General features: G+C 41.4%; 1 protein-coding gene across 3 annotated transcripts in view; it reads left to right on the top strand.

Annotated features, from left to right (window-relative positions):
- Positions 1-18,137, top strand: part of TRIM29 (tripartite motif containing 29) — a 47,537-nt gene extending 29,400 nt beyond the window's left edge. The window contains exons 6-10 of one of the 3 annotated variants that reach the window (XM_074215273.1): positions 137-229; positions 2,350-2,445; positions 5,794-5,889; positions 7,614-7,690; positions 15,163-18,137. In XM_074215273.1, the coding sequence (XP_074071374.1) occupies positions 137-229; positions 2,350-2,445; positions 5,794-5,889; positions 7,614-7,690; positions 15,163-15,225 (425 nt within the window). In that variant the 3' untranslated portion in view covers positions 15,226-18,137. Of the gene's footprint in view, positions 1-136; positions 230-2,349; positions 2,446-5,790; positions 5,890-7,613; positions 7,691-15,162 lie in introns of all 3 variants that reach the window. The other 2 variants (XM_074215272.1, XM_074215274.1) reach the window with 2 other exon arrangements.
- The last annotated feature ends 858 nt before the right edge of the window (positions 18,138-18,995 follow it).

The raw sequence follows: 18,995 nt of genomic DNA, 5'->3' as shown, positions 1-18,995 counted from the left end.
CTTTCCCTCAGTTAAATGTCTAATAACAGCATTTTAGAAACCAGCATGAGTTATTGAAGAGGGTGATCTTAGTCAGGGACTGCTGCTTCTCTTCTTCAGATCACACTAAACATGTACTCTTCATCTTTCTCTTCAGTTGGGGCCAGGACATCTTATCAACCTTCTTCTCCGGGCCGCCTCACCAAAGAGATGAATCAAAAGAACTTCAACAATCTCTATGGAACCAAAGGTAATTGCTATCAGGACAGCTTATGAGCTGGCTGAGGTGATGGGGAGGTCACTTAAGAGTAAGAGGGAAAACTGGGTGACATTGATGGAATAGAGATAGTGGAGAGTCAGGGTAAAGAGGGTGACCTCCTTTACAAGATAGGTTTAGAGAGATTTTGGCATTGTGTGTGTGTGTGTGTGTGTGTGTGTGTGTGTGTGTGTGTTAAGCAGATGGTGAAAACTGGAATAAAGACCAAAATGGACAAGTAGTCACTTAAAGATAAAAGAAAGTCATGTGGCAATGAGTAAAGTCTGAGTAAAAGCTTCCTGAGACCCGTCTACTTTCTATTCTCACCTAGGATAGAATAAGAGAAAGTGGGAGATTAACTGACTTCAGAGGGCTGAGACTAACTAATATTAATTCACACTATAATAATGTTTTATGGTTTGCAAAATGCTTTCCTCTCCAAAATTCTTTGTAGCAGGTAGATTTCCCATTTTATAGTCAGAGAAACTGAAGTTTTGTGAGGTTAAGCCATTTGTCAATGAGCAAATATCTCATTTCTTTTAACTCCAGGTTCTGGGAGATACTACCACTATACCCTGCTACTTCTTTAATCAAGTAGTTCCTGCCATTAAGCATTGCTATTTGAATCAGGAAATATCTATACCTGGTATTGCCTTCAAGGTACAAGTCTTAGAACGAAAGGACAGAATCCATTTACTTAGAATTCTGCCATTAACCTGCTCTCTGGTCCTAGGGAAAAATCTCTTAATCCCTTAGAGCATCAGTTTCCCCATCTGCAAAGTGGGAAGAATGATACCTGTAGCCCCCTATCTCATGAGGTTACTGTGAAAACATCTTGTGGAAATGTAGAAAATATCCTAGAAGTGAATGCTATTATTTTAAGGCATCATCTTGCCCAAAGGCAGGGGAATGACACGAATTCATAACTCTAGAAATCTATGATTTTATGCAAACTATTCTTGAGTTATTTCGTTGCTGTAGAATATACTTAGAAGAAAGGACCTGAAACATCAGCCATAATCTGTGAACTTTCTAGCTCTGTATTCCCATAGAGAGGTCCTTTTATATGGGGCTCAAAAACAGGTGACTTTTAGGAGGAAAATTATGGAAAGATGGAGAGCATGAGGAAGGGAGAGGTGAGGTTCCTTCCTTGGTTAGGCTCAATATCAATCTTCTCTAAGAGAAGGGTGGCAGAACCTGATAGAAGAAATACTAGATTGGTGCTTGAGGCCCTGGAAGGAAGCTTGAAGAGGTGAAAAGAACATTAGGTTTGTAGTAAGCAAATCTGTGTTCAAGTCTCAGATCTGTAATTTAGTACCTGTGTGACTCTGAGTAACTTACCTAAACTCTTGAGACTTCTGTGTCTCCAGCTGTAATATGAAAGAGTTGTACTAGACAATATTTATTGTTCCTTCATGTTCTAAATCAATGAGACACTCCTAGTTGGGCAAAATTGGGAAAATCCTTTGACCTCCCTAGATCTTGGTTCCAGGAGAAGATCCCCTTTTAATTATGAGAGGGTATAAGTTCAGTGGCGCATTTTGTAGCAGGTTGTTATAGAGATTCCCCCTTAGGTTTCTAGGTTTTGTCTCACAGAAAAAAAAGTTGGAAGTAATTTCTAGGGTTCTTAGAAATCCGATCTAGCTGCAGGCATCTAGAGCAGATAAGTTGGAAAGGAGACTTAAAGAAATCTCATTTATGCTGGAAGCTTCTTTGGCTGCAATAGAGGATAATGGGATGCTAGCCTATACATATTCTTTCAAATCTCCATTATGCACACTGTTGACTATCTATGACAAAATGTTGGTCATCCCATCCACTCTACACTGCCTTGCTCCTTCTACCCAATTTGAATATATGCAGGGAACTTTGACCAGTAGACCAACCCAAAGAAAATTATGGAGGTAGCACAAATAGCCCCTCAATTTCACAGTCCTGTGACACAGAGAAATGGTTTGATATTTTGGTCTGCTTGCTGGTTTTTTTTTTTCTATTTGCCCAGTATGGATAATTGAGAACATTTCCAATCTCTAGTGCATTTTAACCTCAACTGTTCCAGGGACAAATCCAGATGGGATGGCTGGATTTCAATATTCATTCTTCTTCCCTTCTAGGTAATTACACTTCCAGAGTATGGGAATATTCATCCTCCATTCAGAGCTCTGATGATTTGCCTGCTGTCCAAGGCAACTCCTCCTTCTCCCTTAAAGGTATTGTTCCTCCCTCTTTCCTACCCCCTTCCCAGGGACCATCTCTCTTATTTTCCCTGTTCTTTCTCTTTTAAACAACTCCTCTGTTAACCTCCAATAAGTCTTTTTCCATCTTTCCATCTGTTTCTCCTATTTTTGGCTAATTTATTATTGTGTAGCATAAAAACATTTGGATTCTGGAGACCTGGATTCCAGTCCTAACTCTGTCACTGTTGTGTGACTTTGGAAAAGTCACTTGATCTCTCTTGGATCTCGTTGGACTAATTTATAGAAACTAAAGGTTTGGACTATATATTAGTACATGGTGCAGTAAATATATAGTATTTATATAATATATATATATATATATATATATATATATATATATATATATATATATATATATATTCCTTTGAAGCCAGGAAGCCTTAGGTTCAAATCTTACCTCTAACATAAATGGTTTTATGTGACCCTGGTCAAGTCACTGAACTTCAAAGTGATTTAGGCAATTTTCTAAGTTGTAGAGAAAATGCTTATCTACATTGGTAGAAAGAATTTCCTCACCTGGAAATTCATAGGTCACATTCCTATGCTTATCTGTTAGATATGCCCCTATGACTCCCATTCTTTGACTCTTTTTCCTGTAAAGGAATTTCAGTATCCTTCCTTCCTTCCTTCCTTCCTTCCTTCCTTCCTTCCTTCCTTCCTTCCTTCCTTCCTTTCTCCAACTTTGCTTCATTCCCTTAGACTCCTCACCTAGACATGGGGATGCTTCTCAGGTCATACTCAAAGTCTATCATCATCTACAAATTCCTAAGCTTAAAGGGAACAGAAGGTTTCAGAAGGTTAAAGAGAGGTGTTCATATCCCCATGGTGATATTGCCCTAGTAGATATGATGGAAGAAAACCTTCCCTTCCAATCCCTCATCAATAGGTGTACCAGAAGGGAAATAATCCTCAGATATGGCAAGGTGCAGGGGTTATGAGATTATTGAAGCTAGTACTTTAATACTAGATGCTCTAACCTGCAAGTTGAAGTGACTGCAACTTCTTGGAAATGGACTGGAATTAGATTTCTGAGCAGGGTATGTGAGGGAGGGAGTGATTAGTATTAAGGTCCACTGGGAGTTCCAGTGGACCAGTAGTCTTCAGACAAAATCTAGAGTCTATCAACCATCACTAGAGATGCTGAGTTATTTGTAGGTCAGTACATAGAACTGCATTGAATGACCGATTGAAAAAAATACTGAATTTGGAATTAGAAGATCTGATCCTGATTTCCAACTCTACTCCTTACTGTTTGTGTTACTTTACGCTAATTGGTTCACCTTACTGGGCTCACTTTTATTATCTTTAAAATGAGGAGTTGAGACTAGATAGTCTTTAAATTTCCTTCCCATTCTAAATCTATGATCCTTCATGGACAGAGGAGATAGACTCTTTTTTTTTTTTTTTTGATATTTAGTTGAATAGTTGTGACCCCTGCCCCAATTTAGGGTCTTGGAAAAAGATATTGAGTGGTTTGATATTTCCTTCTCCATCTCATTTTACAGATGAGAAAACAGAGGAAAATAGTGTTACATGACTTGCTCAGGTTCACACAGCTAGTAAGTGTGACTAGATTTGAACTCAAGTCCTCCTAATTCCAGGGTAACAGTCTATCCAATACACCTACTTAGGTGCACTGTGAATAGATCCTTACATGGGATTAAGAATGGCCTTTCTATCTCCAAACATCTTTCCTCAGGCTCATGGTTCCCCATTATGAGAAATGTTCCTTTGCATTATGGCATTCTCTCTGGTTATTCTATACTGTTCATTATTTCCTTAACTAAATAATAAACTTTTCAGAGGGTAATTAATATATGTAAAGTTATTTCAGAACCTTAGAGTGATATATATATATATATATGTAATTATAATTATTCAGCAAACAATGGAAAGAATGCCAATTTGAAAGTCAAAGTACCTGGGTTCAAATCCTACTGTTGACATTTATTACCTATGTGTATTTAGTCAAGTCAATTAACCTCTGTTGGTCTCAGTACTGAAATAGTTTATTTATTCTTAAAAAAAAGTTTATTTGTTCATTTGCTAGTTTGTTAGTTTGCTTTATTTTTTCCATTTGCTTATCAGTTCATTTATTTACTTATCTATTCATTTTCTGTTAATTTCAATAGCTTTGTTTATTTATCTGCCTGCCTGTCTATTTATTTAATGATTGAGCCTCTCTAACTCAACAAGGTTGGAGGTTAAGTGGTTACTCACTGATCACAATCTTTCCCAGCTAGGTGGCAGTGGATAGACCACTGGCTTTAGAGTTAGAAATCCTGAACAGGAGTTCGAATCTAAGCTCAAACACTTGACTCTAAGTGACCCTGGGCAAGTCACTTAACCCTGATTGCCTCACATCCAGGACCATCTCCAATTGTCTTGATTCGTATCTGGCCACTAGATGGCCCTGGAGGAGAAAATGAGGCTGTTGACCTAACACAGCAGCCCCTCACTGAAATCCAATTCATGTGCTTTTCACAGCACCACCTCCCTGATGTCATGGTCTCCTTCAAAAACGAAGGATAGACATTATACAATCTGTCCCACTACTGACTAGGAGCTTTGTCCACTCTGTTTCTGACCAGGGTTCTAAGGCAGCCTTTTGCTCCTCCCCAACCTATATTCTACTTCTCCATTTCCCAGAGATTCATCATATTGCTTCTAGATTTAAGGTGGACACTGGACTGGCTTATCCCACTGTAGCTCAGAATCCCAGAACTCAAGGGATCTGCCAGACACAGCCTCCAACATAGCAGGAATTATAGGCATGACCATCACTTTCATTTTATTTCATTTTTTTTTAAATAAAGGGATTGAAAAAGATGGCCTCTGAGGTCTCTTCCGGCTTTTGCTCTTTAAACCTTGAACCTATGAAGGATCTGCTTTATTTAGCATGCTACTATAGGTACTAGGGAGATAGAAGGTTTAGATAATATATAGATCCCTGTCCTCAAGGAGCTTAGAGGTAGACAGGGAGTCATGATTGCAGCATAGCTGACTAAATCTGCTTTCCGCCATCCTAGAATCTTGAGTGCCAGCCATAATGTAGGCTATTGTGGATTTTTATAGACTGGAAAGTATTGGTAGCTACTTGGATTGTGGGAACTGTTCATCAAATCCCATTTCTGCTAATGCCTATGGTGGTCTTGGACAAATCACTGAAAGCAATCTGTTTCCTAATCTGTAAAATGGAGGGATTGGACTAGATGTTCTGTGGAGTTCCTTCTAACTCTCCATCTGAGATATCTCTTGGTCATCCAGGCTTGCCCCCTGCAAGCAGCACCTGGTTGCTAATGCCTCTCTCTCTCCCAGCAGGTAGTGGGAAAGTCCCCTATCAGTTCACCACCCTGGGACAGGCCTCTACAGAGTTTTCCAAACAGTTGGATGGTGGCCTGTTTAACAGTAACACTGGTACCCAATTAATTTCCATTTGTTTCTCCCTACCCTTCTATTCCTGCCCCCGACCTTCTTTCCCTTGTGGGGAAGATGGAGTTTTCAGTAGGACCTCTGCTTTTGTGTCTGGGGTGCCCTGGTCCTCCCTCTCAGAAGAGTCCCATCAGTGCATGGTCCTTCTCCAGGGTCAGGCCTTCTCTCTGGGGCTCCACTGGTTACACACCACCTGATCCATCCCCATGCAGCTGTTATTCCAGCAAAGGAGCCAGACAGCATCTTTTCCCTTGCTCCTCTCCCTTACCATCCTCATTGGTAATTCTTTCTTTCTGGGCATGCAGGATACCATCCCATCTTCTTAAAATGTCCCACCCTATAAGGCTTTACAAGGGAGCAAGGTGACTCTTTGGTCTTCAGCTTTCAGTTCCTTTCCTTCCCTCTCAGCTACCCCCATGGAATGGCTAATGTAGCATCTTTTCTCCATCCACCCCAAGGGGTTCTGATGAGGTCCTCAGGGACCAAGGCTGTACCTCAACATTTGGGGCTTGGAAGGAAAGGTGGGATCTCCCAGAGCAAGAGCTTTAGATGAGGTCCCTGAGTCTCCTGGGCTAGGCTGCTCCAACTCTCAGCAGCCCCCCTGTTTATCTGTTTCTCTCCATGGTGTCTTGGTTACCACTGGCAATTTTAACAATCATTGTTTCCCATGGCATCAACAGCTGACCTATGTAGCGCTACCCAAGGTGGGTGGCTGATGAAGTGTGTGCTTTTCATTTTTATAAGCTGGATTTGAGCTCGGTTGGGATAAGTGCTATGGAAATTTTTTGTGGGGGAGGAAGGAAGAAGAATCTGTGGAGACCTCATTTTTCTCATCTGTAAACCCAAAAGGCTATGCTGAATGAATTTCACTTTTAACATCCTTTGGTCCTATGAGAGCTTGTCCTGTCAGTGATTCTCCATAGCCCAGTTTGGAAGTTCCTGCCTCTCAATTCACCTGGTCTAGACCAATTCCTGATGTTGCTCATGTGTCTGGGGCATCGGGACCTCCAGGGTTTTGGGCTAATTCTATCTCTGCTGGGCCTTAACTTCTTGCTTTGTAAAACAGGAAGAATCAGTGGTGCCCCAGGATTGTGGTAATGAGGCTGGGGTGAGCTTCTGGGAGAAAATGAGGTATTGGTGAGAAATATAAACTAGTTTTTAATATCTAGTTCTACTGGAACTGGAGGGTGGCAAAGCATATTCTTTCTTTCCTTGATCTAACTACAGGTTCTTAGGAAATCAATAATGAATCATTTCAGAGTTTGAGTTTATGGCAATTTCAGTGGGTCATTTTTGCCTGGGGTTAGGGTTTGAATTAAGATGATCCTTTTCCTTTCTCTGGATGTCAACCCATTCCTCAGGGACCTCATTTCAGCTTTATTGAGGCTTTATTCCAAATTACTACCTATTCTGGGGGCATTCTGGTACCAAATCTCCACTGGGTTTCTGGTCTTATTCTTTTCTATCTCCCAATTATGGCTTTCCTTGTTTTTGTTTCTTTATATCTGTTTCTGCACTCTCTTCCTTCAGGGTTTTTCCAACACCTGGACTCTGGCTCCTTCACTCTCCCATCAGAAATATTTGCATTTTGGTGATGGATTAGACACAGGGTCTTCTTGAGGAAAACAAATGAATTTCTATCTACCCCTGGCTTGAAGGAGTAACCAGATTTCTCCTAGTACAAACCATGTGTCTTATCTCTTTCCTAGGTTATCCTTCTATCATCAGAAGTCAGAGTCCCAAAGCTCAACCACAGACTTGGAAATCTAGCAAGCAGACCTTGCTGGTGAGTATGGAGGCTGGGGAAAAGATGAGACTAGAGCATGTCTAGAGTAAGTTGTATGCCACTTATCCAGGCAGGAAACAACCCTTTTTCTTGGGGGGTAAGAAGGAAGGGAACAGCAGTGGCCTGAGTCCACACATAGTAGAGAAAAATCAATCTCGTAATAACGTAATAATAAGGTCTTAAGTGTCAGGGATGTAGATTCTGGAGGTACAAACATGCACACACAAATACACACATAAAATATGTCCTATTTTCAAGGAGTTTATATTCTATTGGAGAACACTAGGAATCATATTCTGTCACCAAATAACTGTGTTACTCTGAACAAGTCATTTTGCTTCTCTGGGTCTCAGTTTTCTTGTCTATAAAAGGAGAGGTTTGGATTAGGTGGTTCTTAAGGTTTCTTCAATTTCTCTGAATTTTAATAAAGCATCTAACAAAAGTCTCTAATACTTGTGGACAATATGGAGGAATGTAGCCTGAATAATGGTACAGCTTGGTTGCATTTGGAATTTGTTGAATGACTAGGCCCAAATCAGAGTCATTAGTGTTCAGTACCAACCTGAAAGGAAATCTCTGGTGTAATGCTTTATTAATGTGTCTTAGGGTTTAGGTTGAAAAACAACTTAATCGATGGCTTAGATGAAGACATAGAAGGTACACTTATCAAATTACCAGGAACATGATGTTAAGAGGGTAGATAACAAATTGGTAGACAGAAAAGGCTAGAATGATAGACCAAACTAAATACAATGAAATTTAATAAAGACAAATGTAAACTCCTACATTTGCATTCTAAAATCAGCTTTATATTTGTAAAAAAAGAAAGAAGGATGAAAACACCAGTTTGTAGAAAGAAGTATAGGGTTTTTGGTGACTGAGAATTAAATATAAACCAACAATGCAAATGGCCTAGTTCCAAAAGTAATAATTTAGGAAGAACACTGGTAGCTAGAGATGATCAATCAAAGGAGTTTGGAATGTTTAACTTGGAGAAGAGAAGAGAATGGACATCTGATAATGCCTTCAAGTAATTTGAAGATGAATTTACCTCATTTTGTTTGAATATGTAGAAAAGCAGGAATAATACACAGAAGCTGAAGAGAGGGAAATTTCAACTTGATACAGAGGAGAATTTTTTAAAAAATTAGCCTTATCCAAAAGTGAACTGAACTGCTTCACAAGGTAGTGAGTTCTTCATCTCTGAAATCACTAAAACTCTTTAAGCAGAAAATGGATAGTCACTTGTTGGGAATGTTATTAGAAGAAGAGATCAAATTTGCCTTTGATGTTCCTGCCAATTCTGAGATTCCATGATGGTGGTTGTGGTGGAAGCTGTTCTTCCTTTCTCCTCCCCTCCCCTCATCTCTCCCCTTCTTTACTCTTCTTCTCCACTCTTCTTGCTTCCTCTCCTGTCTCTTTTCCTCTCCTTGCCCCTCCCATCTATCTCCTATTCTCTTCTCAGTAAAGTATGCATGGAAGAGGTCATCTCCAGTCATCCTGATTCACATCTGGCCATTGGACCCAGATGGCTCTGGAGAGAAAGTGAGGCTTGTGATTTAACATACCCCCCCCCAAATCCAATCATGTGCTAGTCATGGCCTCTTTGAGAATGAAGGATAAACACCATCATGCATGGAGGAGGTCATATGAATTTCCAAATTAAATGCAGGCTAAGAGTTTTAGTGCTTTTTCCTTTTCTGGGGTCTTCTGTGTGGCCATTAATATATACATATCTACACTGTGGACATGTGAGCTGCTCTCAGTGATTCTCTACCTAGAGTCCAATTGCTAGACCTTACAGGGTGGATTAGTCACTCTCTGATGAGGACTGGAAACCTCTGCTTAGTTCTACCCATTTGGCTGATAAAGTTTATGGTCCCTTTTCAGAGTGATATTTTTAAACATGTAAAATAAAAAACATAGAATTACCAAGGAAACAAATCATCATATTTGTCAAAATATTAAAAATATCGAATTCAAAGATTCCCCCTGAAATCTTTCTCCAGACCTTAAGTTAAAACCCCCTAGAAGCCACACACCTGCCATATCACTGAATCAGAGAATTCTAGGATAAAAAAATGTAGAAAGTTCCTTAGAAGATATCTAATTCCAATAAATATCATAGCAGGACTTCCCCCCCAAAAGAGTGGGTGAAGCTCCTTAATGGGAGAAAGCCTTTAATTTATTGGTAAGGCGGGAACTAATTGAGTGTATTTGAAATTTGGAGCTGGGCCCAGCGGCTCTGCAGCAGCAGCGCTACAAAAGCAAACAAGGAAAGAAAAAAAAAGGAATTGTTCCCCATTCTATATATTCTTGTTCCCTAGAGGCTCATTTCCTGGAAGAGAGTACCATCATGCACAAGCCCCTAGGGGATCAGTTGGCCAGAGGCCATTGAAGACTGGTGCTCCCACCAACATAAGGAATGAGTTATAGTGAGCAACAGCCCCTAGGCAGGAATCAGATCATCTCTCACAGCCCCATCATTAGAATTGCTTGTTTTTTCCCCCTGCTTTATTGGATTTTTATTCCATACTGCTATTGGCCTCCCCAGTTGTATCATCCTTTATTGATGCTTCTGGGGTGGTGACCCCTTCTGTAGGTTTCTACTGCTGCCATAAATCTACAAATGGCCTTGGCTATGGATGTCCCCTGTCTTTTCTCTCACTACACCTGAGATAGAGGTTGAGGTTCTCAAAGGGACCTTTGGTTAAAAAAAAGTAGGTAAAGCCAACTCACAGAATAGAGAGCTTTTGAGTTATATTCCCTAGGAGTTTTATCCTGTGATGTCTTTATCTAGCCACAGAGGACAGCAGTTTCCTTGTCCCATTCCCATCTGTCTACTTCTAGACCTGACCCAATTACAGGACTAGCTAGACCTCTTCTTCCTCTTTCTAGTCTTCCCTAAAGCCAATTTCCTTCTTTCTTCCCAGCTAATGCCCCTTCTATATGTGACTTATTTTCATTCTTGGAGTGCTGAAGATCTACATTCAAGGCTTATTTTATTTGCAAAGAATAGAGCTAGAAGGGGAAAGTTGACATATTGAATAACCGGGCCACTGAATCACAAACTAGAAAGACTGGCCAAATCAAAAAATATGAAATTTAATAGGAATACATAAATACTCCTATGCTTGGGTTCAAAATAATCAACTACACAAGCCCAGGATAGGAGATGTATGGCTAGGTTACAATTTGCGTGGAAAAGGTTTTTAGTGACCTGAAAATCGAATCACTCAATCAGTGGATGAATCACCAGTTAAAGACTATAGAGGAAAACTTTTATCTAAGATCATAGAATCATACATTTAAAATTGAAATAGATATCAAAGATCACCAAGTTCATTCCCCTTATTTTATCAGAGAGGAAAAGAAAGTTTAAGTCACCTTGTGGCACTTGTGTAGTTTATATCCCTTTGTAATTCCTACCAAAGCTTCAAATGGGCTCAGGAAATTAGAGAAAGCACAGAAACAAAGAGGAAGGCTTTGATGATGGAGCCCGGAAGTGGTTCATTGTTCCCAGGGGCAACTCCATAATGATCATATCAGAAAGAAGACTCCTTTTTTCCCCCCCTATCTCAAGTCATTTTAGGTCATAAGAAAATAGTATAACTCTGGGAACACGTATGTAGAGCTGGTCTGTAATCCTTTTGATTGACCTGGCTCACCAGAAAATCTCTTAGTCTCTTCTCTCTGATTTTGCAAACTTGGGCCTTTACATAAGAGGAATTTGTATTGTTGAATTTTCCTGTTCTCTTACTTGACTGAAGGAAAACAGTTGGCCTGGTAAATATAATCCATGTGGGGTGCCCATGAACATCAAGCTGCCCTAATGTCCCATAGTCGAGTGGCTAGCTGTTGGGAGGAGTAGGGGGGGGAGCACAGACTTTCAAGTCCAGCTGGGCAATAGACTTATTACCTGAACCAACATGGTACAAATGATAATTGCCATAGGGAGGTGCCAGCTGCAACTCATTTTCCTACTTATGCTTCAGGTGACTATTTACCTGAGGTAGAGGTGGTAGGGGCATTGATTTTGTGAAATTATAGCTGGAGATGAGCAGAGCAGGGCTGGGAATTATGTAGTCACTGGTCTCTAAAGATGCTTAGAGAATGTAAATGATATTGGGAGGATTAAAGGGGAAAAAAACAGGAATTTTGGGATGGTAGTTTGGAGGACCTAGAGGTCTAAAGTTTCCACTACACTGCTGCTGGAATGCTGTGGAACCCAGATTGCATCCCTTTCCTTTTCTGTGCAGGATTATCCTCCTCTGACCAATGGAATAATTTAAGCCTGTCTAATTTGCAAAGAGACAAAACTAAGAGCTTGGTAAATTATTTCTTAGGAGGTTGGAGATCAAATTAGTTAGGCAAAACCTAGACAAAGCAGTTGATTTGCTTGTAATGAGTAATAATTAGTAATAATGAGTAATAATAAACTCAGTTTCTAATTAGTTAGCCCTGAGGATCATATGTGATATTGCCACAATTTAGAGACCTGATGACCAAGGTCAAGATCACCACCTTTACAGGTCAGACACATTCCCAGGAGGCTAGGACAGAGACTTTCAGATATTGCAGGGGTTCAGACCACTGCCCTACCCAGTATTCACCCAGTCCAGTCTGTTCCTCACCCCCCCCCCCAGAAAAGGGCAAAGACACCACTGGTCAAGAAAGCTCCTTTCCTCTAGGAAAACCAGTTCAGACTCACACAGTCAGTTGGAAGGGACCCATTTGGCAATTAAGGTTCTGTACAATCTGATACCAGGCTCCCATTCACATACTTCAGCCAAAATGACTGTGTGAACCATTTCATATATTATTATACCTTCCATTGCCATTCCTTTGCATTGGTCATTCCTCTTGCCTAGAAGACTCTCTTCATATCTTAGAATTCTTAGCTTAGGGGCGGCTAGGTGGTGCAGTGGATAGAGCACCAGCCCTGGAGTCAGGAGTACCTGAGTTCAAATCTGATCTCAGACATTTAATAATTACCTAACTGTGTGGCCTTGGGCAAGCCACTTAACCCCATTGCCTTGCAAAAAAAACTAAAAAAAAAAGAATTCTTAGCTTAAAAACCCAATCAAATAAATTCTCTTCTAGCTACCTTGTCTTCAGAGGCAACTGACCCAGAATCTCTTCCAACATAGCCCTAAGACATAGTGATCTTGTTTCTACCTGAAGATCTTCTGTAATAAAAGGCTAATTACCTTTCAAGGTAGCCTATTTGACATTTGAATATCTCTAATTAGGCAATTTTTTTCTTATGCTGAATTTAAAATTTTCTGTTGTTGTCACTTTCACTATTTGTCCTAGTTTGTTCTTTCTGGGGTGAGGTTGAAGAAGTCTATTCTCTTCACACACCTTAGAATTTTAGTTAGAAGGTGCCCTATTGACTTACTTACTCCAATAAACAAAATTTGTTAATTATTTGCTATGTACCAGACATAGCAGCTGGGTGACACATACAGTGCATAGAGTGTTGGACTTGAAGTCAGGAAGACTCATCTTCCTGAGTTCAAATCTGACTTCAGATATTTGCTAGCTAAGTGATCTTGGGCAAATCACTTACCTCTGATTCCTAATCTGTAAAATAATCTGGAGAAGGAATTATCAAATCACTCTAGTATCTTTGCCAAGAAATCTTAAATTGGAGTCATGAAGAGTCATGACTAAAATAATTGAACTACATCAATATCAGCTGTTGCATCAGTATTGGGAAAGACAAATATAAATGTGAGCCAATCTCCACTTTCAAGGGTTTTACATTCTATTGGGTCTTGGGAGGAAGTGGACTATATCTACATAAAAGTAATTACAAAGTTTATAGAGAATAAAGAAAATTTTGGGGGAAGGTGGTGCTAGAACTGGCTTTTGAAAAAAAACAGGGAGTTCGAAGAGACAGAGGTGAAGAGGGAACACATTCTAGACGAGAGAGATCACCTGAGCAAAGCTAACTCCTGGGGCGGCTAGGTGGTGCAGTGGATGGAGCACCAGCCCTGGAGTCAGGAGTACCTGAGTTAAGATCCGGCCTCAGACACTTAATAATTACCTAGCTGTGTGGCCTTGGGCAAGCCACTTAACCCCATTGCCTTGCAAAAGCGTAAAAATAAAAGCTAACTCCTAGAGAGGAGATAGAACAACAAGTAACTGGTTTTGCAGTATAGCATTCACAAGAAGGGGAGTAATTTGTAATAAGTTTGGAAAGTTAGGCTAGAACCAGAGCACAAAGGGCTTTAAATGTGCCCCCCCCATATGCATTTTAATCTAAGGCAATGGAGAGCTACTGGAGCTTTTTGAAAGGATGATTTACATGATCAGATATATGAATTTGGCATCTGTTTGGAGGATACATTGGACCGAGGAAGGACTAGATTTAAAGGCACAAATAAAGATGCCCTGACTACAGGTGAGAAGTAATAAGGGCCTGGACTAGGGTGATTGAAACATCCCATACTTGAAAGGAAGGCCTATTATAGCATCCTGGCATGTGGACATCCAAATTCTGCTTGAACATCTCCAGTGAAGGGGAAACTTCCCTCTCCTGAGACTGATCTTTCTACTTTGAACAGCCCTATTTGTGAGAAGGGAAGCTAGCTGGGGCAGAGGATGTAGTGCCAGGCCTGGAGTCAGGAAGACTCATCTTCCTATGTTCAAATCTAACCTCAGATACTAGCTGTGTGATCCTGGGCAAATCACATAATTCTGTTTGCCTCAGTTTCCTCATCTATAGAATGAGGTGACAAACCACTCCAGTATCTCTTCCAAGAACCCCCCCCCAAATGGGGCATAAAAGGTCAAACATTACCAAAATAACTAGACAACAACAACAAATTTGTTATGAAGATTTTCCCAACATTATACTTAAATTTGCTTTGTCACTTCTGCTTGTTGCTTTTTTTTCCCCTGCACTTTGGGGACAAAGAATCAGTTCAATGCCTTTTCCACAAGAAACCCTTCAGAGATAGGATACCATTCTATAACTCCACTCTTCTTCAGGCTAAACATTCCCAGTTCCTTCATCTATTCCTGGTGACATTTTAGGACTTCACTATCATTCTCTGGGTTTCCTCCAGCTTGTCAAGCCCTTCCTTAGCCGTAGCACCAAGATGATCTGCCCAGGGAAGAGTGCAGGAGGATCACCTCCTCTCCATTCTTGGAAGCTGGGCTTCACTTTGAGCAGTCCAAGATCCCCAGATCCTTTGGTTGCCACAACATCCTATTAATTCACATTGAGTCGCAGTCCCCTGAAACACTTAGATTCCTGTCAGATCAGTATATTCATTTTTTACATGATCAAATCCTTCAGGATATCTCTCCTATCTTCTCTTTGGGGAAAAGAATTATTCCTTGACTGCTGATGATCATGGAAGGAAGGAACCTTGGGAGAGTGGAGAAGGGATAGGGGAAGCTGAAAGCTTTGGGGTATCTTGTCCAACTTCTAACCTTCACTTCTCTGTTCTCTCCCACAGTCGCACTACCGTCCTTTCTATGTCAACAAGGGCAATGGCATGGGTTCCAATGAGGCCCCTTGAGCTCCTGACACAGGAGGGAGACACCGAGAGACCACCTGACCCTTCCCTTGTTGTGCCTGCTCTTACTATCTACTCAATTCTTGCTATGTTTCTGGGGGGGTCTGGGCTGGTGAGGAACATGACCTTTCAAGAATTGTCCTCTCTCTCCTCTAAGTTCCCTAGTCTTCCAGCCTTCCTGATGATCCTAGAATTTGTCAGCAATGTCCCCCTTCCCATAAGTATCTGTACTTAGTCCCCTGATTGGTCTGGCCCCTTTGCTCTCTGCTTGCCCTGCAGTCAGAGAGGACTCTGACACCTCTTTTCATTTTATGGGTCATGATATGGTTCACAGAAGGGACTCTCCCTCCATCCTCCTCCCACACAGTAAGTCCTTCTGCAGATCCTAGGATGGCAGCTCTGGTAGCAGGCACTTATTTGGCACTGGCCTGCCATTCCTGCCTGGACTCACATCTATATCCTCAGTCCAGCCAGTACATTGTCTTCTCCTAAAACCACCAGTGGTCATCCTCATGGGTGACTATGTCCCAGAGGGTTGAGCATTTAACAGACAAAACTTTCTCTCCTTCCACAAATGTAGACATAGTCTCACTCTTGTCAACTGATGTACTTGCCAGGACAATAGTGACTTCCTTCAGACTCAGGCTAATTTTTCTAATACCTAAGCCTGCTCAGGATTTCTGATCTTTCAGGCTATCTGGCTAGAGGCTGGTTTCCTACAGTCAGAGGAATTTGATACTTTTGTCATTGTGCCAAACAAGCCCAGGGTCCCTGACCAGAGGGAAGAGATAAGTCACCCCCATTCAGGAAACCTATCTGTTTGTCCAAGGGAGACTATGCCTCTTCAGCAATGAGAGCCAGGTTACTTGGCTCTTACAGGTCTCTAATCCTTCTTCTCTTTGTTGCCAGAATAGGGAATGCTTCTCATAGTGCCTTCCCCCAACCTTGCAAATAGTTACTAGCCTGGTTGCTTTGGGGTTGAGTAATTCATTCTGTTGCATAATTCAGAATATAAAATGGAGGGGTTGGTGGAGAGGGTGGGAAGGGGAGATACTGGTAAATGAAAATGATTGGGTTGATATACAATAAACACTTAGGTAAAAATTTGCTCCTATCTTCCCTCCCTCTGCCCAACCCACCAGAACTGCCATTCCTTTTTCTCTTTGACCAGTCTAATTGCTGGGAATTCCTCAGCTTCCCCAGGACCTGGCCAGGAGCTAGTCTTGAGAAGAAAATCAAATCAATAACACAAAACCAGAAGGAGGCTGGATCCCCACATCTGACCCTCCTCCCTCACTGTGGGGGGTGGAGGGGAAGGGGAGCAGAGATGGAGCAGGATTGAGGGGTTGTTTGGGAGATTCCTGAGCTAATACAGGGTGGGAGTAACTTCCCCTTCCCTGAATAAACCATTGATCAACACTTTTATTTGTATTGAGTGAGGGGTCTCCCTGAAGGTGATGGGGTGGGAGACTGGTGTGTTTATTCTGTATATATTCCCCCCCTCCTTGATGAATGTGATTTCATCATCTCCTCTCTGTCTTTAATACACTGCCCTTTCAAAGTCTTACAGTCTGATCATCACCCACAGCCACTAGCATCACCCAAAGGCTCACATCTTATTTCAGCCTGAACCTCAAGAGGGAGGGAACAGGTATTCCAGGGTCTGGAGTTGGTGCTTTGACACAAGGGTTGCTTGGGCTGAGCAGCATATCTGGCCAGACTTGCTCTGCTTGTGGAAGACCTTGGATAAGGCCCTAAGAGCTTGTCATCTAGAATGAGCTGCAAGATACAAAGAAAATAAAGGAAATGGAGGCTACTGAGGGTCAGCAGGTCTTGTTTTCTTGTTTTTGTTGGTGATTTAAGCCTGTCAATTAGGGTGAATGGAGCACCTTCATCACAAGAAGGCCAGTCCTGGGCACTGGAGTAAGATGGAGTCTCTACCATCCTGAATTCCTTCACTCACACGTGTGCATGTGCACACACACACACACACACACACACACACACACACACACACACTCTCACACCACATACTGATAGAAAACCAGCACCATTGAATATAGCCATAATAGAACCATTATATACAAATATGGGGAATGCAACAGATAACAGCAACCAAAGCCAGGAGGCTTATTGCAGGAGACAGGTGTTGAATAGAAGAAACCCTAAGATAGTACAATTGAAAGGGCCTGTATCTATTCCAGATTCTTTAATTTAGAGAGGAGGAAACTGAGGTCAGAAGCTAGATAGTTGCTGATCTGGGACTAATAACCCAGATCTTCCAATTTCTAGTTCAGTCTTGTTTCCCCTAAATTCTGTCTCTGGATGTATTTTTTGTATCCTGGAATCCTGTGTTTTGACCCTTCAAAACAGTTCAGGGGGCTGAGCAGTCTCTGAGCCAGCCCCAGGAGTTTTTATTGTTCCAAGTCTTCCTCTGCAGTTTTACAGCCCATTCCTCCCTTGGCAGTAGGGGTTGTGAGGTTGAGTGTGTTAGGGAGAGTCAGAAGGAGATCCCCCTCCCCCCACCCAACACACATAGATAGTTATGATCCTAGGCTAAGTTGGACAGAGTCCCTGAGAAATAGGGTCTTCTTAGGGATTAGTGATAACCTAAGTGACACCTGACAAAAGGAATGTAACATCCAGGGCAGTCCTGGTGACTCTCATCTATCCAAGCCCCTCTGGGTAGAGAAGTTAGGTGATGTCCAAGAGAAAAATGGGCACATCTAGACAAGGGGGGAGAGAACCAATAAGGAGAGAAACCTGGAACCAGCTGTGAAATTCCCTTGCTGAGAAAGTGGAAATATTAGACATGAAAGGGATGTGGTTGGGAAATAATTATGACCTTCACTACTGGGGGAGTGGTGAGGAGGGAGGAAGAAAGAAGCAGAAATGGGGAGACAGAAATAGAGACAGATAAAGGAACAGCAGGAGACAAACGAAGAGGAAAAGGGATTGGGAGGGGGGCAGCTCAGGAGGGACCAAATATATCTACGAATAGTTAACATTTCTGGAAGGTTGGAAGAACATTTGACATACATTGACTCATTTGATCCTCATCACAATCCTATGGGGAGAGTAATACACCTATTATTACCTCTGTTTCACAGAGGACAAAACTGAGACTCAGTGGGGTTAACTCAATCACCTACCTTTACAAATCAAAAAAGTGCCAAAGTATGGATTTAGATCCAGGTCTTTTTCAATTCTGCTTCCTGCTACTCCAGGTTGTCCCACTGTGGTGACTTGAAGTTATGTTAAAAGAGGTCAGGAATGGGGCAGCTAGGTGGCTCAGTGGATAGAGCACTGGTCTTGGAGTCAGGAGTACCTGAGTTCAAATCCGACCTCAGATACTTAATAATTACTTAGATGTGTGGCCTTGGGCAAGCCACTTAACCCCATTTGCCTTGTAAAAACCTAAGAAAGAAGAAGAAAGAAAAAAAAAAAAGAAAGAGGTCAGGAAGTGGAGATTATTAAGCACCTAGATGATACAGCAGAGAGAGTATTGGACCAGGAATCAGGAACCTGCCTCACATACTTATAGTAAAATTTATGGAATATGATACATAATATGTAATGATATAACAATTTTAACTTTTAATTATTTTTAATAATAATTATTATCCAAGATAGTTTCTGATTACCCTAGGGCTAGGGCAGATGTGGAGTTCTGGAGCTAATGATTACCTCCTCACCATGGGAAAGAAACAAAATCTATTTCAATCAATTAGTCAATTGATTGACAAATGAACCTCATCAGACCAACCAGGAAA

This window comes from Macrotis lagotis, chromosome 1 (assembly GCF_037893015.1).
Source record: "Macrotis lagotis isolate mMagLag1 chromosome 1, bilby.v1.9.chrom.fasta, whole genome shotgun sequence".
NCBI classification, from domain to species: domain Eukaryota; kingdom Metazoa; phylum Chordata; class Mammalia; order Peramelemorphia; family Peramelidae; genus Macrotis; species Macrotis lagotis.
Note: the sequence above shows the minus strand (reverse complement) of the source record. Positions and strands in the feature narration are given on the sequence as shown.